Raw genomic sequence first — 24052 nt, 5'->3', positions numbered from 1 at the left:
GTACTTATATCTAAGGGGTACCTTGTAGTAAACATTTTCCATTGCATGATCTCCTTCATAACACAGCTCAATTGACCAATTTGCGTTACAGAGAAAATGTTCATTGCGAAGAATACAAGATTCAATGATCTAATTATTTTAGGTACAGAAAGAGGAAGTTATAATTATGTTTGATTACCAAGGTTTAGATATGTATTCGCTTGCTTAATACATCAATCTGAATAAACATTCATTTATGAAGCCTAATGTAGCTGATAATAGCAAATTTGTGTTTTTACCAATTTAGAACATGTTAAAGGACGTGAAAAAAATAAAAGCACTCTTGAGCTAACAATCTTAACATTTAAGGGGTATTTACAAGAAAATGGATTAGTTTGAGCTGTCAAGTTTATTTCCTGAAATGGAAAGTGAACATAAAACCCTAAGACTTTCTGACAATTGCCAAAAATGACTTGAAGACCCTGACTTAGGGTTAATTAAAGCTCCACGTATTTGCATAGTTGAGAAGTTCACCTTGCAAGCCCTAACTGTGGAATGATTTCTCTGGTTCAAAGCTGTGTGTCAGAGAAATAAATTTATTTCCCCATATTGGCCCAGTTTAAAAAGAATATTCCCCCTTCACCTATATCAAGCCAAATCGTGTAGCAGCGGGCCTACAGAAGAAACAACATTCCCAGACAATTTAACTCTTGAAGACTCCATTGAATAGATTCTCTCATTTCATTTCTCTTAAAGCGGTGATGTGTCTGTTGCTGCTGTTGGCAAATCTGCTCCTTTGGGAGAATGTGTCCTCCACACCAGATGTCTTGTCCACTAAAGACCTGTATGATCATGTGGTTGAACAGTCTCATACCAACTATGACATGTCTGCAGACATATACCACGAATTTGTAAGTTCCTCGCTTGCTTCTTGTTTTCTCTCTAATGGGGACTGCAGAAAATGCTACTAATTAAATCAGAAGTCACCACTATCTGACATTGATGTGACAAAATTTTATAGGTAATAGAAAGAAGCAGATAAAATGTGAATTGGAGAACCTGGGAGGTTGTTTAAAATCTCAAGCGTTTTTAAGAATGGAATAATTTTTCGATTTTTTAAATAATATATTTTAGAAATAAAAACATAATTTGAACTTTCACTTTTAACATCCGATCCCCAAAGAATCACAGGATGGAACTGTGACTTCTTGATCTTTTATGGAGGACTCCACTCTCTACGGAAATTCTCAACTCACCCTCTGCAGATATTCAGTGTAGGATGATTACATTGCTGTGAATTGAATGAATGAATAAAAGTTAAATAATGACAACCATGTAAATTGGGAGGGGGTGATATCCAACTTCTCAGATACTCCAAAATGTGAAGAAATATTGTTTAATATTTTCAGTGTGTAGCATCTGTGTGCAAAAGAGAGCTTGTGTAGAATGTTTCCTCCCTTCCTAATGATGACACGTGACCTCTGGGTTCTGTGAAGAAGGAAAATACAAGATAAAGATCTGGGAGAATTGGTCTTTAGAGTTGAAAAGAATATACATCCCCATTGTGTTTTTCACTCATTGGTGAAAACTCCTTTTATTCATTTCCTTCTCTGATTGTCTCTCACAATTTTTCCACTGCATGGCATTCCCAGAAACCCATTAACCTTCTCCAAATGTTCTCATGACTAGTATTAAAAAAATTGTATTTAAAAAATAAATACCTGAGGAAATATAATTCACAACTGATTATTATATAAACTTTAAATATTGTGCGCATTTTCCTTCACTTTTTGGGAAATACATTCTTAAAATAAGGCTAGATTTTTTTTTATATTTTGATTGTATCAACATTACTTCCTTTTACTTTCACCACTGATATGGTATTATTCAAATATAAAGACATGATAGAATGTTAGAATAAAGATAAATTTGTAATTATGAATTAGAAGAACATCAGTTTGAGTCAATGGATAAACAAGACATTTATAAATTTGCAAAAAGTTAATATTTTATAACACAGTTCAAATCCTAGGGAAAACTATACTTAACACTGTAAGTTTTTGATTTGGAGTTTGTAAGGTTTTTGGTGCCTGTTCTCCCAACAATAACATTTTAAGAAACAAATAAGAGAATATTAAAGAAGAGAAGAGTTAGAGGTTGGGAGGTCAGTAAATGAGATTAGATATCTAAAGGGGAAAATGAGCAAACATAATTGCTTTATTGCTGTGTTTTAATTTTTATGTTCTCATTGATTTTTTAAAAAATAAGTTCTGTCAAGAACATTGATGCTATGGTCATATATGTTTTCATTCAATTCTGAAAACCAATACACTGAATCATATCATTTCTTTTAGAATATAAAGTTTGCTAAAGCAAGTTGGTTAAACGACAAGGTGCCCATCGACTGCCACACTGCATCTATCACGACTCCAGAGAATATTAAGCAAATCCGTGAAACAAAAGTAGGTTTTTTTCCCCTTGGTTTTCACTGAAACAAATAAAACTGAGCAGTGTTTAGTTGTTCTTCACGTGGGTTACAGGGGCCAAATATGGATGATCTCTGATCCATAGCATGGAGGAGGAAGCAACAGTTAGCAAACAATTCACACATCTCACAGTTGATAACTTACCCACCAGGCCAATGCCAACTTACATTTCAGTAAATTCAGAAATTCCGAGCACAATTTCTAGCATCGTCATGGTGGGGTTGGTCTTATTACTCTCTGGGAAGCTTTGATATGAATTGGACACTTTTGTTTGGGTATACACTCACAAACATGTGGAAGAAATGCAGATACAGTAATTTTTATGTTCTGACACTAAAGGCCCCTCCTCTAGCAGCATGCTACTTCAGTTTATAAGACTTTCTTGGTCCCACTGCAGTTTCTTCATTATGTGCAGTCTTCCCTGACTGTTCTGCCTTCTTCTCATTAGAGGAAAGAGGCTGTAAAAGAGGCTCCTCTTCTTCCTGTTATCTTCTGTCACAGGATGGCCCCTGTTTGATGAGGTCTGTACAAACACATAGTTCTGTGTTAGCAGAAGGGAAACTTCTCACTCTCCATGTGAAATAGGGTTTGATTTGATTTACCATAAATTTATATGTGTACTCATATAATGGGGAGTCATGAAGATGTAGAAAAATATGGTTTTGAAAGCTGTGTTTCCATCAATATGCCATTGTTTTAATAGTCTTCCATAATACAAAAGCCCAGAGTGATCTATGAGAGACCAGTGTGATTTATTAGTGTGGAAATTATTCGGACCACTTTCACCTGACAGTGTTGTTATCTATTTTATCTAAAACCAAGTCCTGAAGTCACTGAGTCCCAGAAAGCCTAGCTTTCTCACAGAGAGGTTAGTAATACAAAAGAACATATTTTATTAGGGTTTCTATGGCTGTGGAGGGATACCATGACCACAGAAACTCTTATAGAGGAAAACATTTAATTGTGGTAACTTGCTACAGAGGTTTAATGCATTATCATCTTTGGGGTGGGGGATAAGATAGCGTGCAGGCAGACTGTGGTGCTGGTGCTGAGTGTCCTTGAATCTTGATCCAAAGGCTAAAGGGAGTGAACAGTCTCATTGGGCATAGCTTGAGCATATGTGACACCTCAGAGCCCACCCCTACAGTGATGCACTTCCTCCAACAAGACCATACCTACTCCAACAAAGTCACACTTTTTCTTTGGGGGCCGTTTTCTGTCAAGCCACCACAGAGATGGTTGGTTGAATAGAGAGGGAAAGTAAAAAGCAATTATTTTGACCTGTCAGTATAAAAGAAAATTTTATTTTACAAACTATAGTACAGTAGCTAAAATTTTATAATTCTACTATGTGTAGATACTATGAAAAATATGTATTAATAAGAAATACATATTATAGTTCACCATCTTTGGGTAAAATCAACAGATATCTACCCTCTTGAATCTCACTTCATTTAAAGTGGCTTTTATCATGCTTCCCTAGACAGAAGACCTTCTGAAAGCAGTCATAGCAATTTCACGTGCCTGGGACTATCCCCTGATACACATGATACTTGCCACGGCTGCTCTCCCAACAGAGTCTAATGAAATGATGCAAAGAATCAATGATGTGAAGCATGGAATTATAGAACTTTTGAAGGGACTTGAGATCCTACTGAGCAGGGTAAGTTGTCTCTTCACATTTCTTTGTTTATGTTATTTATGAAAGTGGTGTTTTGGACAATGAGAATTTTTAAATAATTCATTTGCAAGACAGAAATTTTTGTATCACATTCATTGACAATTGAGCAAGTAAGGGACCACTTGTAAATCTAACACTCGAGGTGTTTACTGAAAACTGTGTAAACAAGTGGTTCTAACACCACCAACAAAAAGCCAATGTTCTTCATAGTAATTTGGAAAGTAGCTTTTCGGGTGTTGTGGACACCCCTGCTTAATATAGATGGTCTTCTTATGACAGCTATTTCCTGGTTTTCCTGGACGGCATCTTAAAACACTGAATGAAATAAGCTTATCATGTCTAAGGATTCAGAAAATGCAGAGTACAAAGAATATATTTAGTTGAAAGTTAAAAGATTAGGACACTCTACTAGAATCATGAATTATGAAAGACACATCAAGGAAAGTATTAAGGATATGTAATATTCCTTGAGTTGAAAGAATTCACACTTGCTGGTCCATTTTTCTGTGATTCAAACCTCTGTGTGGAGCCAAGTACAACTTTGGGGCTTTCCATCTGCCTACTTGTATATTGATATATTTCATCTGGGATCAACAGCATGCCCCAAATATGTACATTCATCAGACTTCTACACTTAGATTATTAATGGCTTTATGCTACTTGGCCCATGTGTCTGAAAAGCCATGGTTTATAACTAGTTTACATACCTCTATTTTCTACTGAACAATTTAAAATTTAGAAAACTATCTGCTGGGCTTGAGGATATATCTCATGTCTGTAAATATCTTTCTATGTTTTAGGACCCGATTTAATCTCATTATTCTTGTCAAAAAGGGGTGTAGTATTTTCTCCATATAAGGGCAGCTTTAGGGAGGAAGACATATGGAGATTTAAAGTGGATTCTGAATAAAGTAAAAAAAAAGTGATCTCATTGGAGGGTATTTACTGAAGACTGACTACTGATCAGCAAATCCATTTGCAAATACACCTGTACACATACACATCTATGCACTCATATATGCATAAAGTGGGAGGAGAAATAAATCCTTAGAATGTTAATGTTTTCTATCCATTTGTTGTGTAGACCCAGCCCGGAGCTGTAGAAAATTTTCCTCCTCACTGGTCAGGACTTCGAGAACTTCAGTCATCTGATGAAGACACTCACCTTTTTGTTATGTATAACCTCTGCCGTTGCCTGAAAAGGGACACACAAAAGGTTGAAAGTTACCTAAAGGTCCTGAAGGCCCGAGTCATCTTTAAGGAGAACTATTAATCAGAGAAACTTCCTCCTGCACCAGATGAGAAAAAAAATTCCGAAGATCCACAGCCATATATTATGCAGAGACTGGGAGTCCTTGAAGAACTCAGACCTAAATGGGATGTTTCTATCTAATCTCTCTCCTCAGAGTTCAGGGAACCCTGCATTAGAGGAGGCAAAAGAGTGTGAGAACCATAGGGGATGGAGAACCCTAAGAAAACAAGGCTCTCTGCGTCAATAGGAGAAAAGCTCACATGAACTCAGAGACTGAGGCAGCATGCACAGGGCTTGTATGGCTGTACCAGATTCTCTGCATTTACATTGCAGCTTCCATTGTATTGTTCTTCTGGGGCTCCTGTGTGTGGGAATGAGTGGGTCTCTGATCCTTTTGCCCTCTCTTGGGCCCTTTTCCTTTCATTGGTCTGTATTTTATTTTGTTATATTAAAAAAAAACCTGAATGAATAAATAAATGGAATCCTGTCACCACAATAAAGACTATTAACTGAACTATCACTTACACCTTTGGGGAGAGGGAAGTCAGTTTTCACCAATGGAGTGACACTGAATATATTGACCACTTCAGAGCAGGTCTTCATTCAGGAGTAGTTGAATAATAGAATAATATATAATTAACTCTAAAGTTTTTTTTTTGTTGTTGTTGTTTTTGTTTATTTAGACAGGCTTTCTCTGTAGCTTTGGTGCCTGTCCTGGAACTATCTTTTGTTAACCAGGCTGGCCTCAAACTCACAGAGATCCTCCTGCCTCTGCCTCCCAAGTTGCTGATTAAAGGCATGTGCCACCACCGCCCAGCTCAAAGTTTTGTTTTCTTTTTTATATGTGCACTTTTATTTAGTTACCTTTTGGTGGGGTTTTTCCCCCCTTAGGGTTGATTTATTTTTGTTTCTTGGTTTGAGAGGGCTTTGTTGTTGTATATGGTTTTTGTTTGTGTTTTGAGAAATCAATTAAAGTTGGGTAGCTAAGGAGAAGAAGGGGATCTGGAAGGACTTGTAGCAAGGGAAATGTGATTGAAATATATTCAAATTTAAAAATTTCTCTAATTTTTTTAAGTAATAAAATAATATAATAAAAATGGGGGAAAAGAATAACTGTTAATTGCACTCACATCCCTGCACCATGCTGCTGAGATGGACTAGGTCAATCAGACTTTCAGTTTCTTCCAAACTTTTAGTGTTTTGTTTTTTTTTTTAATGACTTGGCCAAGCTGAATGCATCCATTGCTACAATGTATTTCTTCTCAAAAAATATTTTTTAGAAATACCCAATTCAAAGTGAAAATTGGTCAGTTTCTTGTGTTTATTTAATATACAATCAATCCTTTGTTTTGTGATGGTCCTGAAAAAATTTTACAAATACACTGTTTTAAGAGAAAATAAGGCAACTAACATATAATCAGAGTAAATAAAGAAGACCAAATTAATTTAAACTGAAGCAATCCATTGTTATTGCAAAGTAAATCTTTTGGATGGACATCTGGGATAATTTATAAAGACAAGCCATTCAGTGAGCAAATTTTCATGGTAATAAGACCGTACAAGTTGTATGTTACTGCACTTTCCTGAAGTACCACCATTTTTATATGTTCCAAGATGTATTAGGAAAGAAGAGGGAATGGCTTTATATTCCTTCAGCACCTATCACAAATCACGATCCTTCTTAGGGCCAATGTAGGAGGATTCCACACATTTGGATTACTGTGATTCTGACATTTTCTCTTACAGGCAGGATATTTAACAACCTCTAGTCATCATCCAGTTATTAAGTACAAACTTCTTCAGCTACTTTGAAAATCAATATTGCAATTTCTTAGAAAAATGGAAATCAATCTACCTCAAGAACCGGCAATACTATTCATGGGAATGTACCCAAAGGATGCTCAATCATACTACAAGAACACTTGCTCAACTATATTCATAGCAGCTTTATTTGTAATAGCCAGAACCTAGAAGCAACTTATTTGTCACTCAGCCAAATAATGGATAAAGAAAATGTAGTACATTAACACAATGGAGTATTATGTAGTTGTCAAAAATAAAGACATCATGAAATTTGGAAGTAAAAGGCTAAAACTAGAAAAAGAAAACATCATGACTGAGGTAACCCGGACCCAGAAAGACAAATATAGTATGTGCTCATTCATAATTAAATATTAACTGTGAAGTAAGGCCAATCATACTACAAACCACAGACTCTGGGGCAGGGGAATGAATGGATCTTCCTTGGAATGGAAAATAGATGACTAAATGACAAGGAATAATCAAACTTAGGGTTGAAATCAATATGATTGAATGTACTTTTTTTTTTTTTTTTTTTTTTTTTGGTTTTTCGAGACAGGGTTTCTCTGTGGTTTTGGAGCCTGTCCTGGAACTAGCTCTTGTAGACCAGGCTGGTTTCAAACTCACAGAGATCCGCCTGCCTCTGCCTCCCGAGTGCTGGGATTAAAGGCGTGCGCCACCACCGCCCGGCTAATCAATAAAATTGAAACAAGAAAACAATGCAAAGAATCAATGGAAGAAGGAGTTGGTTCTTTGAAAAAAATCAACAAGATAGACAAACCCTTACCAAAAGTAACTGAAAGGAAGAGAGAGACTATCCAAATAGATAAAATCAGAAACTTTAAAAAGGGGATATAGCAACAGACTCTGAGGAAATACATGGAATCACTAGGTCATACTTTAAAAACTTGTACTCCACAAATTGGAAAAATCTAAAGAAATGAATAATTTTCTTCATAGGTACTAAATACCAAAATATAATCAAGACCAGATAAACAATTTAAATAAAACTATATCCCATAAGAAAACAAAAATCAGTCATTAAACATCTCCCAACTAAAAAAATAATAATAGCCAGATGGTTTCAATGTAGAATTCTATCAGAACTTCAAAGAAGAGCTAATACCAATATCCCTCAAATTATTTTGCATAATAGAAATAGAAGGAATATTGACAGATTCTTTTTTATAAGGCCACAATTACATGGATACTCCAACCAAAGATGCAACAAGGAAAGATAACTACATACAATTCTCCCTCATGAACACTGATGCAAAAATGTTCAATAAAATACTGACAAACTGAATCCAAGAACACATAAAAAAAATCATCCACCATGACTAAGTAGGCTTTATCCCAGAGGTGCAGGGATGATTCAATATAGAAAATTCTGTCAATAAAATCCACCATATAAACAAAATGAAAGAAAAAAAAACACATGATCATTAGAGGCTGGAAAACCTTTGACAGATTCGAGATATTGGAGATTTCAGGGATACAAGGAACATGCATAAACATAATAAAGGCAATACACAGAAAGTTGACAATCAACATCAAACTAAACAGAAAGAAACTCAAAGTGAATCCACTAAAATCAGAGATAAAAGAAGGCTGTATACTCTCTTCATATCTATTCAATATAGTACTCAGGGTTCTAGCTAGAGCAATATGGCAACAAAGTAGATTAAGGGGATACAAATTGGAAACGAAGAATTCAAACTTTTGCTATTTGTAGATGATATGATAATATGCATAAGGGACCCAAAAATTTCTACAAAGAACTGCTACAGCTAACAAACAGCTTCAGTAATAGGGCTGGTTGTAAGAGTAACTAAAAAAATCAGTATCCTTCCTATATACAAATTATAAATGGGCTGAGAAAGAAATCAGAGAAATAATACCCTATACAATATGCACAAATAATATAAACTATCCTGGGGTAACTAACCAACAAGTGAAAGAATTTTATGACAAGGATTTTAAGACTTTGAAAAAAGATACGGGGGAAGATATCAGAAAATGGAGCTTTCTTTCGCATGACCCAGCCCCCCAGCACCCCTCCCAACCCTGCCCTGCTGTATGCTAGGACCAGTGCTCAATAACAGTTTTAAGCTCCTACACTAAGGCTACCCACCCCGAGCGGTGAGTGCCCGCCTACCTGGCAGGCCTCAGGGTCCCCTGTAAGGGAGCCCGGGCACCTTCAGCTCATGCATGCACCAGGCTCTCCTGTGCTCATCTGGATACCGCCCCCCCCCCCCCCTGCTCCGTTCATCCTTTTGTCCCCGGATCATTGGGCAACTGGACGGCCCTGTTTAGTTGCTGAGGAATCCCATCTGGACGGGTGAGTGTGTGCTATCCAGGGGCGGATTGTCCCAGAAGAGAGCACAACCCCCCCCTCCCCCAGCTCCTTCTGCAGGGCTGTCTTTCTTACACACGACCCCCCCCCCAAGTCTTCGTTTTCTGCAAGGTCCTTTGCTCAGGAACAGTTTTCTGCTCCTACACTAAGGCTACCCACCCAGAGAGGTGAGAACCTACCTAAGGAGCAGGCCTCAAGGACCCCCAGTAAGGGAGCACATGCACCTTCAGCCTGTGCAGCAGGGTGTCCTGTGTTCTACTCGTCCCCACCCTGCCCCCCAAGCTCCCCCTTTTGTCCTCGGGTCATTGGACTACCAGGTGTCCATGTTTTGGTGCTGAGGAGTTCCTCTGGACTGGAACGGTTCCTGCTTTTACACTGAAGAGATACACCCAGAGAGTCAATCACAGCAAAGACTGGACCAAGACACCAGGCCTCTCCTGGCTCCATTTGAAGGAAGAGATGGGAAGGCACCAATGCAAGAATTCCTCCAACAACCTGAAAGGCAACATGACACCACCAGATTCCAGGGATCCCGAAATAAGAAGAATTGTACACACTACTCCAGAAGAATTAGAAGAAATAGACTCAAAAGTGAACTATATAAAAATAATAGAGGACCTTAAACAGGAGGTGAAAAACTGCCATAAACAATTAGAGATTACAAACAAAAAGGTAGAGGAAATGAATAAATCACTCAAAGACACGCAAGAAAACCAAGAGAAACAAGAAAAAGCAATCAAACAGGTTAGGGAAGCGATTCAAGACTTGAAAAATGAAATGGAAGCAATGAAGAAAACACAAACCGAGGGAAGGATGGAGATGGAAAATCTGGGTAAACGAACAGGAACTACAGAGACAAGTACTAACAACAGATTACAAGAGATAGAAGAAAGAATGTCAGGCACTGAAGATACCATAGAGAAAATAAACACACTGATCAAAGAAAACAGCAAAACCAACAAATTCTCATCACAAAACATTCAGGAAATCTGGGACACAATAAAAAGACCAAACCTAAGAATAATTGGGATAGAAGAAGGAGAAGAAGTAGAGCTCAACAGTACAGAAAATATATTTAATAAAATTATAGAAGAAAACTTTCCCAGCCTAAAGAAAGATATTCCTTTGAAGGTTCAAAAACCATACAGAACACCGAATAGATTGGACCAAAAAAAAAAAATTCCTCGCCATATAATAATCAAAACACAAAACATACAGAATAAAGAAAGAATATTAAGAGCTGCAAAGGAAAAGGGTCAAGTTACTTATAAGGGTAAACCTATCAGACTTATACCTGACTTCTCTATGGAAACCATGAAAGCCAGAAGGTCCTGGATAGATGTACTTCAGAAACTAAGAGACCATGGATGCAAGCCCAGGCTACTATACCCAGCCAAGCTTTCGTTCACTATAAATGGAGAAATCAAGACATTCCAGGATAAAAACAAATTTAAACAATACGTAGCCACAAATCCAGCCTTACAGAAAGTAATAGAAGGAAAATCACTAACCAAGGAGTCCAACAATGACCACAATAACTCAAACATCTAGAGACCCTTCACCAGCACAACTCAAAGAAGGGAAACAGACAAACTCTACTACTAAAAAAGTGACCGGAGTTAACAACCACTGGTCATTAATATCACTTAATGTCAATGGACTCAACTCACCTATAAAAAGGCACAGGCTGAAAGAGTGGATACGAAAACAGGATCCAACATTCTGTTGTTTGCAAGAAACACACCTCAACCACCGACTCAGAGTAAAGGGCTGGGAAAAGGCTTATCAAGCAAATGGACCTAAGAAACAAGCAGGTGTGGCCATACTAATTTCTAACAAAGTTGACTTCAAACTTAAATCAATCAGAAGAGATGGAGAGGGACATTTTATACTCATAACAGGAACAATTCATCAGGATGAAGTCTCAATCCTGAATATCTATGCCCCTAATATAAAAGCACCCACATACGTAAAAGAAACATTACTAAAACTCAAGGCTGCCATCAAACGGCACACACTAATAGTAGGAGACTTCAATACTCCTCTCTCACCAATGGACAGGTCAATCAGACAGAAATCTAACAGAGAAATAAGAGAATTAATGGAGGTAATGAATCAAATGGACTTAACAGACATCTATAGAACATTCCACCCAAAGAGGAAAGAATATACCTTCTTCTCTGCAGCTCAAGGAACCTTCTCAAAAATTGACAACATACTCAGTAACATAGCAAACTTCCACAGTTACAAAAAAATATTAGTAACCTCCTGCATCTTATCAGACCACCATGGATTAAAGTTAGAATTCAACATCAATGCTACCCGCAGAAAGCCTACAAACTCACGGAAACTGAACAGTCAACTTCTGAACCACACCTGGATCAAGGAAGAATTAAAGAAAGAAATCAAAGTCTTCCCTGAAAATAAAGAAACAACCTATTCAAACTTATGGGAAACTATGAAAGCAGTCCTGAGAGGAAAGTTCATAGCACTAAGTGCCCACTTAAAGAAAACAGAGAAAGCACACATTGGAGAATTAACAGCCCACCTGAAAGCTCTAGAAAAAAAAAGAAGCAGACTCACCTAGGAGGAGTAGAAGACTGGAAATAATCAAACTGAGGGCTGAAATCAACAAAATAGAAACATAGAAACCAATCCAAAGAATCAATGAAACAAAAAGCTGGTTCCTAGAGAAAATCTACAAAATTGATAAACCCCTATCCAAACTAATCAAACGGCAGAGAGAGAATATGCAAATTAATAAGATCAGAAATGAAAAGGGGGACATAACCACAGACACAGAGGAAATTCAGAGAGTCATTAGATCTTACTACAAAAGCCTGTACGCCACCAAACTGGAAAATGTAAAAGAAATGGACACGTTTTTAGATAAATACCATATACCAAAGTTAAACCAGGACCAGGTGAACAATCTAAATAGACCTGTTAGTTGCGACGAATTAGAAGCTGTCATCAAAAACCTCCCTACCAAAAAAAAAGCCCAGGACCAGAGGGTTTCAATGCGGAATTCTACCAGAACTTCCAAGAAGAGCTTATACCTATACTCCTTAATGTGTTTCACCATATAGAAACAGAAGAGTCAATGCCAAATTCCTTTTATGAACCTACAGTCACTCTGATACCAAAACCACACAAAGACTCAACCAAGAAAGAGAATTACAGGCCATTCTCACTCATGAACGTCGACAAAATAATACTCAACAAAATACTGGCAAACCGTATCCAAGAACACATTAGAAAAATTATCCATTATGATCAAGTAGGCTTCATCCCAGAGATGCAGGGCATGTTCAACATATGAAAATCTATCAATGTAATCCATCATATAAATAAACTGACAGAAAAAAATCATATGATCATTTCATTAGATGCTGAAAAAGCTTTTGACAAAATTCACCATCCCTTTATGATAAAAGTATTTTAGAGATTAGGGATACAAGGGTCATACCTAACTATAATAAAAGCTATTTACAGCAAATCGACAGCTAACATCAAACTAAATGGAGAGAAACTCAAAGCCATCCCACTAAAATCAGGAACACGGCAAGGCTGTCCACTCACTCCATACTTCTTCAATATAGTGCTTGAAGTTTTAGTAATAGCAATAAGACAACATAAGGGGATATAGGGGATTTGAATTGGGAAGGAAGAGGTTAAACTTTCATTATTTGAAGATGATATGATAGTGTACATAAGAGACCCCAAAAACTCCACCAAAGAACTTTTACAGCTGATAAACAGCTTTAGTAATGTGGCAGGATACAAGATCAACTCCAAAAAATCAGTCGCCCTCCTATACACAAAGGATATGGAAGCAGAGAGGGAAATCAGCGAAGCATCACCTTTCACGATAGCCACAAATAGCATAAAATATCTTGGGGTAACTCTAACCAAGGAAGTGAAAGATCTATTTGACAAGAACTTTAAGGAATTGAAGAAAGAAATTGAAGAGGATACCAGAAAGTGGAAAGATCTCCCTTGCTCTTGGATTGGGAGGATCAACATAAGAAAAATAGCAATTCTACCAAAGGCAATTTATAGATTCAATGCAATCCCCATCAAGGTCCCATCAAAATTCTTCACAGATCTTGAGAGGACAATAATCAACTTTATATGGAGAAACAGAAAACCCAGGATAGCCCAAACAGTCTTAAATAATAAAGGATCTTCTGGAGGCATTACAATCCCTGACTTCAAACTCTACAACAGAGCTACAGTATTGAAAACAGCTTGGTATTGGTATAAAAACAAAGAAGTCGACCAATGGAATCATATAGAAGACCCAGATTCTAATCCACAAACCTATGAACACCTCATTTTCGATAAAGGAGCTAAAAGTATACAATGGAAGATAGAAAGCATCTTCAACAGATGGTGCTGGCACAACTGGATGTCAACCTGTAGAAGAATGAAAATTGACCCATATCTATCACCATGCACAAAACTCAAGTCCAAATGGATCAAAGACCTCAATATCAGTCCGAGCACACTGAACCTGATAGAAGAGAAATTGGGAGGTACCCTACAACAGATGGGCACAGGCGATCGCTACCTATGTATAACCCCAGAAGCACAGACATTAAGGGCAACATTGAATAAATGGGACCTACTAAAACTGAGAAGCTTCTGTAAAGCAAAGGACACTGTCACTAAGACAAAAAGGCAACCCACTGACTGGGAGAAGATCTTCACCAACCCCGCAACAGACAAAGGTCTGATCTCCAAAATATATAAAGGACTCAAGAAACTAGACTTTAAAATGCTAACTAACCCAATTAAAAAATGGGGCACTGATCTGAACAGAGAATTCTCAACAGAAGAAGTTCAAATGGCCAAAAGACACTTAAGATCATGCTCAACCTCCTTAGCGATCAGGGAAATGCAAATCAAAACAACTTTGAGATATCATCTTACACCTCTCAGATTGTCTAAAATAAAAACACCAATGATAGCCTCTGCTGGAGAGGTTGTGGAGTAAGGGGCACACACATCCATTGCTGGTGGGAATGCAAACTTGTGCAACCACTTTGGAAAGCAGTGTTTCGGTTTCTCAGGAAATTCGGGATCAACCTACCCCTGGACCCAGCAATACCACTCTTGGGAATATACCCAAGAGATGCCCGATCATATGACAAGGGCATTTGTTCAACTATGTTCATAGCAGCATTGTTTGTAATAGCCAGAACCTGGAAACAACCTAGATGCCCTTCAAAGGAAGAATGGATGAAGAAAGTATGGAATATATACACATTAGAGTACTACGCTGTGGTAAAAAACAATGACTTCTCAAATTTTTCATGCAAATGGATGGAAATAGAAAACACTATCCTGAGTGAGGTGTCCCAGACCCAAAAAGATGAACATGGGATGTACTCGCTCATAATTGGTTTCTCTCCATAAATAAGGGCCACAGATTCTACAATAGGTGAACCTAAAGAAGCTAAGTAAGAAGGTGAACCCAAGGAAAAACATATAGTTATCCTCTTGGCTAAGGGAAGTAGACAAAATTGCCAGGGAGAAAATTAGGATCTTGGGGGTGGGGTGGGATGGGGGTAAGGTGAGATGGGGAGAGAAAAGGTAGAAGGGAAGGAGGGGGGACTTGGGGAATCAGGAGAATTGGGATCAAGGAAAGGTGGATAGGGGAGCACGGAACCACAATTCTTAGTTAAGGGAGCCACTTTAGGGTGGGCAAGAGATTTGACCCTAGAGGGGCTCCCAAGTGCCCAAGATGAGGTTCCCAGTTAGTTCCTTGGGCAGCTGAGGATTGGGAACCTGAAATGACCCTATCCTAGAGCAATACTGACGAATATCTTGCATATCATCATAGAACCTTCATCTGGTGATGGATAGAGATAGAGACAGAGACCCACACATGAGCACTGGACTGAACTCCCAAGGTCCCAAGGAGGAGCAGAAGGAGGGAGAACATGAGCAAAGAAGTCGGGACCACGAGGCGTGCACCCACCCACTGAGACAGTGGAGCTGATCTACTGGGAGCTCACCAAGGCCAGCTGTACTGTGACCGAAAAAGCATGGGATAAAACCGGACTCTCTGAACATGGCGAACAATGAGGGCTGATGAGACGCCAAGGACAATGGCACGGGGTTTTGATCCTACTTAATGTGCTGGCTTTGTGGAAGCCTAACCAGTTTGGATGTTCACCTTCCTAGATATGGACGGAGGTGGGAGGACCTAGGACTTACCACAGGGCAGGGAACCCGGACTGCTCTGTGGACTGGAGAGGGAGGGGGAGAGGAGTGGGGGGAGGGGGAGAAGGCTGGGAGGAGGGGGAGAAGTGTGGGAGGAGGGGGAGGGAAATGGGAGGCTGGGAGGAGGTGGAAACTTGTTTTTTATTTATGTTTTTTTTTCTTCTTTTCTTAATAAAAAAAAATAAAAAATAAAAAAAATGCCAATCTTACCAAAAACAATCTATAGAGCTTGAAGTCAAGGATGGTGGTATTTCTACAACTCCCTCTATTGTACAGGATTGTTTAACTATTCTCGACATTATTGTTTTTCCATAGGAGGTTAAGTATTGTTCTTCTTAGGCATTCCAGTATAGGGAATAAGTTCCAAAGAGACAGTTCATAATGCTTTATGCCAATACTAAACTATTTTTATTACTATGGTTCAATAAAAGATCTTCAACTCATGGATGTTGATAGCTCCAGAAGCTCATTTATTGTACAGAATTGTTTTAGCTTTCCTAAAACTCTTTTTTTTTCCATATGAAGTTGAATATTCTTTGCATTTAGGTATGTGAAGAATTGTGTTGGGATTTTTTATTTGAGTGCATCAAGTATTATACTGATCTTAGTATAACAGTTGTTTATTCATATAACCATAATTTCAGAAAAAAATCTTTAAAAAGCAAATTCCTTTCTTCTCAAGCTGTTCCTCTAGGGTTCATCATGTGATTTATTAATTTATGAGATCAATATTATTCAACTATTTTTTCTGTTTTAATCTGATATCTGCTATTCTTCCTGTGCTAGGATAATTTGTTTATATGCAATTTATAAGTTGAATAGCCTAGAAGTAGTCCAATGCAGAGCCACTCTGGTGTCAAAGTGAGTAACTGCTAATTCTTCTCATATATCTATTCGGCTTTTCCTTTGCTGACCTTGTATATCACTATGTTTCCTCTTAATCTTGTCAGAAACCTTGAGACATCAATTAGAATGTCACTACTGAGAGACATGCCACCACGTCCACTGGTCTGCTGCACTGTGTCTACATATGTGAGAAATATTTCTATGTTTTCTATTTTCGACTTTTAAAATATTAGAATTGTCTTAGATCCTTAGCTACATAAGAGGAAAATTCTGATTCTTTCCTAAGGTGGTCCAAAGGATGATCAAGGGGCAGGAAGGCACTAGAGAAATATAGATCTGTTTCATACTTCTGTCCTTTTACATTTTTGAACATTTGAATTCGTAGTACTTATGGATAGTCCAACATTATTGAACCTGTATTGCTTGTTATTGGACTAAAAATTTGCTCACAGAATAGTTTTCTTTTATAAATGACCTCAGATATCTATTCCTTAGGATCATATGAGTAGCAATAATCTCTTGCTTTGATATTACATAAATGATCTCTCTTCATTTACTAAAAACTTAAGCAACTTTTATGCTGTCTTACATGCTTGTCAAACTTTATATTTTTATATGTACATCACAAAAACATGAGCTATATTATATTAGATGGAAATAGGAGACTTTCTTAAAATATCACATCGAATATTTTGTTTAAAAATAATTATATTTTATTTATCAAGAAGAAATCCACTGTAGTCATGCATGAACTGAGAAGAAAAAAGAATTAAAATTCTGGTTCAACAAGGACTCTATCAGCAGGACATTGTAGGAATGTGCATTTAGCACTCGTTTTTAAAACAAACACTCACTATTAAAGACAACTCGGCACCTCAAGACCTTGAGAAAAGTGTCGATCTTATGAGTATCCCTTCTCAGGCAGCGGACCAGGCTATAAAAGGCAAAAAGTTGGGTGTCTTCATCAGCTGATTTTAAGTCTGACAGTCCGGACCAGACAGGGGAGTCAGTTTCTTCATATACAGTCTGAGTCTAAAAATTAAATGGACAGGTATTATTAACATTATCTTTTATCCCTTTCTGTATCTCTCTCTCTCTCTCTCTCTCTCTCTCTCTCTCTCTCTCTCTCTCTGTATGTGTGTATGAAATACATACATATGATTTGGATGTCAGCGATCGATTTTGGGTAAATTTCCTCCAGTGACATCTACATTGACTTTTGAGAGACCTGCTCTTACTTTTACCTGCAGTTCATGGCAGACCCCCTTAGATCTGATTCCCTAATCTGTGGGTTACAAAGTGAAGATACCACGTCACACATTTGACACAAATTCTGAAACTAGATTCAGGTCCTCACCCATGGAAAGAAGGCACTTACAGACATGATGTATCTCCCAGTGCACCTTTCTCATAAATATTTAATTAACTCTGGTAGAACATAGGGGACTATACATTAATAGTGAGAAATTCTGGAAATTAAGGTAAAGTCATTAGATACCTAAACATAAATTGATGCAAGCATATGTATTTTCTGACACTCCACTGATCTCAGATGAGACACATTCACACAAGTGGACAAATAGTGAAACAGCAAGGTACTATTGCCTGTGTACATGAAATTAACTAAATGACAATGAAAAGGCTAGCATGAGTTCTTTCACTTTGGGGAGTTTTACATACAGTACTTTCCATGATGTGCCCTTCATACCATATTAGTTCTGATAGAGAGTCTTGATCCTTTTATTCTGTACAGGGAAATCCACTCTACATTTGCATACTATATTGGATCCCTGCACATGAGCAGAATATTTCATTTAATGTATTATGGTGCAGGATATCTAGGTTGTGACGCGTGTAAGATCTTCTGAATTAGACTGGAGTATTTACCCTCTTCAACAAAGTTACTGTCAAAATTAATAAGAGGCATACTACTATTTTCTACAGAGATCACTGCTCTATCGGCTTATTAAGTAACCTTGTATTTGAGATGTCTCAAAAGCCTTTTTGAATGACATAATGCATGAATTTTATAAATAGGAAAAACAAACCCACCATGTAGAAACAGCTTACCCTATTGAGTATGGTCTTAAGTCCCTCCAGAAGAACAATATTTTTAGCCTTCACAGCATTGGTTGTTTTCAACATATTATCAGAAGGTTTTGGAAGAGAGGGTATGGCTGACACCAGATGTTTCAGAGGTTCTTCCCAGGCATTAGTAATGTTGACGATTGCTTTCAGAAGGTCTTCAGTCTAAGCAAACATCATTGGACTTCATATTAAACTAGGTAACTTACAGATGGGTAGATAGATTCTTGTAGTTTTTTTTAACAAGGGAGAATATCTATAGTGTATTTTTATTACTAATATTATATTAATGATTTCATAATATAGAAATATTGCATAAATATAAAATGACAATTAGTGAATTCCACTTGGATAAATAAAACTAATTGGATGTTAATAAATTTGGCTATGTCAAATGATCATATTTTGTGTTTCCTCAACCTTCAACCATTTGTCTTACTTGTTAGAACTGTTCTCTTTGATGGCTTAACCCGTCTGTGAGAAAACCAGGTTTTACATAGCGTAGTAGGTGTCCAAAGACAAGACTCAAGTAACATAGGTGCCAAAAATGTCAGGAGTTAGTGGTTCAATTAATTTCTACAATACTGAAAAAATTAGTTTCTCATGTACTTACTTAATACTTTATATTACAATAGAATATTAAAACAGATGAATGCAAGCAAAATGTTGTGCAAAATCCTATTTCTCATTTATCTGCATGATCCCAGAGCTCTTGCCACTAAAGAAGTTGCCAATTTATTGACATGTTTGAAAGAAAATTTATTACAAAGCATTACTTTAATTACAGGCATTAGTAGAAATCAGAATGCAATTTTAACCTGGTAATTCTTAGGTCAAAGACACAGTCATGCAAAATAAGTTCTTTTCATAGTTGTTGACTTTGATGTTTGTATGAGTATGAAAATAAAGACTAGAGAGAAGCTCAAGTAAAATTTCAGAGAAAAGTAAGTTTATAATCGAAATGGACAGATAAGTGTTGATCACCAACATATTACTAGGAGCATCAGGCAATAATGATTAAGAATAACTGCATGGCATGATAGAAGATTAGTGTAAATTCTTATATTCAAGGGAAATGGATTCTGCATACTGTTTGGAGCCTCTGTTTGTTGTCTTCTTAAGAGTTCTATTATCAAAGACTGTCAAAATTAATTATTTCTGTATCAACAGTATGCTATTTATGTTGGTTAGGAAATAATATGTACAAGTGTTTTCTTCAGTTTATTTCTTTATTATAAACACATGATATTCCAGAAAATATCTTCTGTAAAATTTCTTGTGTTGGGAATAAATTCATGACTGGAGAATAAATTATATGTGTGAGATGGATACACATTATTAATATTACATAGATAAAACTAATGCTTACGTACGTAGCCTGAAGGAAGAGATCAGCACACATATACATTAGATTTTCAGAGTTATGTAGACCTTATCAAAAGATAAATCATCCAGAAGAATATTATATGTTCTACAGAGGAATCTCTTAAACAGCTTAATTTCAATTAAGACATAGGAAAAGGCAAATCCATGAGGCAGGACTGTAAAAAGAATGACGAAAGAGCAAGGGGTCCAGGATAGTTTAGGAGTTTAAGAGGACACACTGTTCCTTTAGTCACGTGATGCCATAGGAAGATTCTTTAGGGTTATATCACAAACACAGAGGGATTTGTATTTACTTCACATTTATATGAATATATTAGAAATGTGTGTTCAGTTCAGATCAAAACTTTCCAGGGAAAAGCAGAAGGTGCTGGTAAAAATAGTTTTTTATGTGGACAATTACAACTCTGGGACCGTGTGAGTTGGCAGGCCTTTTACTGAGTGCTAACATTAACAAAAGTATTATGTGATTCTTCCTTGACAGCGGCATCTTCCTCTATCTATTCTGTCTAAAATTATCACAAATCTTACGGGCTCAGTAATCACACACAGCACAATTAACATGTGCATAGCTTGACATTTTTAGTTAAAAAAAAAAAGAGAGAGGAAACATACTTTTGTTTCATTGACTTCCTGACGGGACTCTGGAGTATGGATGGAAGCTGTGTGGCATATCCTGGGCATCCTCTCAGTAAACCAACTTCTCTTGAAAAAGTTGACATCCTGGAAGAAATTAAATATTTAACTTTTGGGAATTCAGAATTGAATAAAAACCAACATGATAGTTTGATAACCTGCAGATTTTTGATATTTAAGAGCAAAATGTGGAACACTAGAACGATGGAAACATTATCTGCTTACCTTTTATTCCTTTACATGAATAAATTAACTGGCTACCCTCCATTCTCTTCCCTTGTAGTGCTTGTTAATGCCATTGTTTGGAAAGAAAACACTAAAATGGACCAAAACTTGTAAATACCTACATCTTTAAGGATCAGTTATACTAGGCTGAGAGTCATAGAATTGCTATTATTTATACATATTTAAAATATCTTGTTTTTTGTTTGCAAAAATTAGTCTTTTATTTTTTAAAAATGTTATGTTCATTCATAAATTTGCTTTCAAGCATCACCAAGTGTCAATGCCGTAAAAAGTTCGTGATAAATGTAGGATTCACTCATGGTGTTACAGTCAGCAATGAATCATTAAATTCTAGGCATATTTTAAGGAAATATTCAGCAAAGAGTGAAGTAAGAATTTAGAAAATATTTAATGTTTATTAATGATATGAAGGATGTACTTGCATAAGGTATTTATTAAGAACATACAAATTACTTAATTCTACCTATCAGCGAATTAAAATAGTTAATAGGTTCTTAGAAATGTGTGAATCTGAAAATTTATGAGAAAAATAAAGGGTATGAGAAAAACTAATAACAAAAATAACTATGGGAATATATATTCCCTATAAATGTTGAGATATGTAATCTATATACTCAATGGAAAATGTAAATTTGCTTTGCTGTTTCCTCAATCGCACAACCTGAATAGATGAATTATATTCCTGAGGAAGAGAGAACACATTTTCTTTCTACAGCAGTAGGTCAGTATTACTAAGACACTCATTACTGAGACAATAAACTGTGATTCTTTTATTTACAAACTTATGTGTAGCTATTTTGTTCATTTTCGTTTTTACTGTTTACATGGTTTCAATTTTCTTTAGATTGTTTTCTCTTTACACAGCGAACTTCATTTCTCATGCACTGGTTATCTTCAGATCAGTAAGTAAGGAATGCCTATGAAGACAGAACCCCTGGAAATTTGACCAGGAAATCCAAATTCCAATGAAGAAGTTCAAAGTTGTTATTGCTAAAGTTAGGACAGGAAAACTTAAAATATCATTAAATTCTTTACAATATTTTTTGAGATTTTTATGAAGCTTCACATTCTTTCCATTACACAATTCTTTCTATTACCTGGAAAAGTGAAGTTTTGTAATTGGACACATGAGTCATTCCAGTTTAATTAGTGGTCAGCTCTTTGAAGGCCCTTTTAGATAAGAATCCAGAAGTAAGGACATTACTTACAAATTCATGGTAGATATCTGCAGCCAGGCCATATGTGGTGTGAGACTGTTCAACCACACGATCATACAGGTCTTTAGTGGACACAATACCAGTTGGTTTGGAGACTGCATGCTCCCAAAGGAGCAGACTTGACACTAGCAGCAACACACACATCCCGGCTGTCAGAGAAACGACAATGAGATGAGCTATACAAAGGAAGTAGCAGACAGCTAAACAAGCTATGAATGTGCTCTGACGGCCTCTGCTATGTGATTTGGGTTGATGTACCTTAACTGACTATTCACTTTTACAATTTGGAAAATGCAGAGAAATAGATAGATGTCTACAAAAGAGAGTTAGAAAGGTGGGAGGTAGTTCACAGTTTGCATTTGCTCCAAAGGAGCTCCTCAGGTTTACAAACACAAGGAGTTTGTCTAACCATGAGCCAGAGACTCCAAGTCATTACCTGCATGTATCTGAAATTCTAGAAAATTTATGATTGTCTTTCATTTTTTTTAAAAAAAATACTTTATTATTGTAACTAACTCTTTTTCTGTGTATACATTACTTAAGAGTTAGGTGATTTGATAGTTTATCCCATTTGATTTATTTCAGTAGATATCCAACCTTGGCTTACAAAGTAGTTACAACTTCCTGATTTTGTGCTCAAAGAAATCAGACCACTCATTTAATCCTGTGTTCTCAATATAGCATAATTTTTCTGTAACATCTTTGCGTTGTATTTGTATTTTCTTTATGTTTCAAATGGCAACTTTTGAATTGTAAGGTTTTTAATAATTAATGATGATTAAATACTAGTAATACTGTCCCACTTTACTGTCCTGTTATTAAAGACAACACAAAATAATTGAGAACTGTTTTGTTTCTGCAACACAATGAAGATTCTAGTTGATAAACTCTTAGAAGAAATGAATTGAGCAAGTAGAATAGAGAGACGTCTTTCACTTCTGTGTTAACTTGTGTCTAGATGAAGCATAATCAAATATAATTTTCCCAAAATTTCAGAATAGGTCACACCAAAGAAAATATACCGTAGAAACAACCTTGAAGAAATATACACTAATGCTCACATAGACTCTATATATTAGAGGTACATAATGAATAGTTACTTACCGGAGCTTGGTAATGTCATAGTGAGCTGCATCTCTGAGAAGATCCACCACAGTGTGATCCTCAGTTGAAGAAAGCTGTGTCACCAAATTCTGTCTTCCGTCAACTTTCCACCTCCCATATATACCACCAGATTGTGCCCAAAGCCATGCAGAGCTGGGAGTCATATTGAATCAATGCCCAAAGATCAGTGACGTTCTTTCCTCAGGGTTGATTGACATCCTCTTTACATTTGCCACAATTATTTGTCAATATGTGTCATCAGACTGCACCCCCCCCCCATATTATCAATAGAGTTCCAGTCATTCTCCAAATCAACAACTCCATCTTTGTTGGTGGATTACTCATTTCCAGGTAAGCAGGAGAAAACTTTTTTCACAATACTTTCCCCTAATTCCAGATCTTATAGGTCTGCCATGCCTTCTACAAAGTTTCCTACTGGTTCTGGTTATTATAATTGCTTTCAATATTTCACCCTTTAATCACAGAAGTCAATTATTACAGATTGTTTTAATTCTGTATTTTAACAAATATATTACATTAACTACTAAAATTGTAAAATATTTATCTCAATAGATTAGGTAACAGTTCCAGTAATAAGGAGGTCTAATCACAAAGGTTTAGAAGGCATTTTGACAAGCACATCATATTTATTTATGAAAAATCAACTTATAAAAGCAGAAGATAACATTTTTAGGCTTTTTAGCTTATTTTTCTTGTTTTACAATATATCATAGTCATTCTGTGGCTTCA

At 36.6% G+C, this 24052-nt stretch overlaps 2 protein-coding genes across 2 annotated transcripts; one reads left to right on the top strand and one right to left on the bottom strand.

Annotated features, from left to right (window-relative positions):
* The first annotated feature begins 740 nt into the window (after positions 1 to 740).
* On the top strand, positions 741 to 5419 carry LOC121433972 (prolactin-3D4-like). The gene is made up of 4 exons (XM_041632652.1): positions 741 to 890; positions 2334 to 2441; positions 3949 to 4128; positions 5231 to 5419. Exons 1-4 carry the CDS (start codon positions 741 to 743, stop codon positions 5417 to 5419), a joined length of 627 nt encoding a protein of 208 aa, XP_041488586.1.
* Positions 5420 to 17468: 12049 nt separating this feature from the next.
* Positions 17469 to 23333, bottom strand: LOC121433971 (prolactin-3D1-like). The gene is made up of 5 exons (XM_041632650.1): positions 23303 to 23333; positions 22190 to 22347; positions 20715 to 20822; positions 18702 to 18881; positions 17469 to 17663 (listed from the first exon to the last, which is right to left on the bottom strand). Exons 1-5 carry the CDS (start codon positions 23331 to 23333, stop codon positions 17469 to 17471), a joined length of 672 nt encoding a protein of 223 aa, XP_041488584.1.
* Positions 23334 to 24052: the final 719 nt, after the last annotated feature.

Source organism: Microtus oregoni, unplaced genomic scaffold, assembly GCF_018167655.1.
Source record: "Microtus oregoni isolate MIOR12 unplaced genomic scaffold, Mior012 000042F_ref0000377, whole genome shotgun sequence".
NCBI classification, from domain to species: Eukaryota; Metazoa; Chordata; class Mammalia; order Rodentia; family Cricetidae; genus Microtus; species Microtus oregoni.
This window is presented reverse-complemented; position numbering and strand designations above follow the sequence as displayed.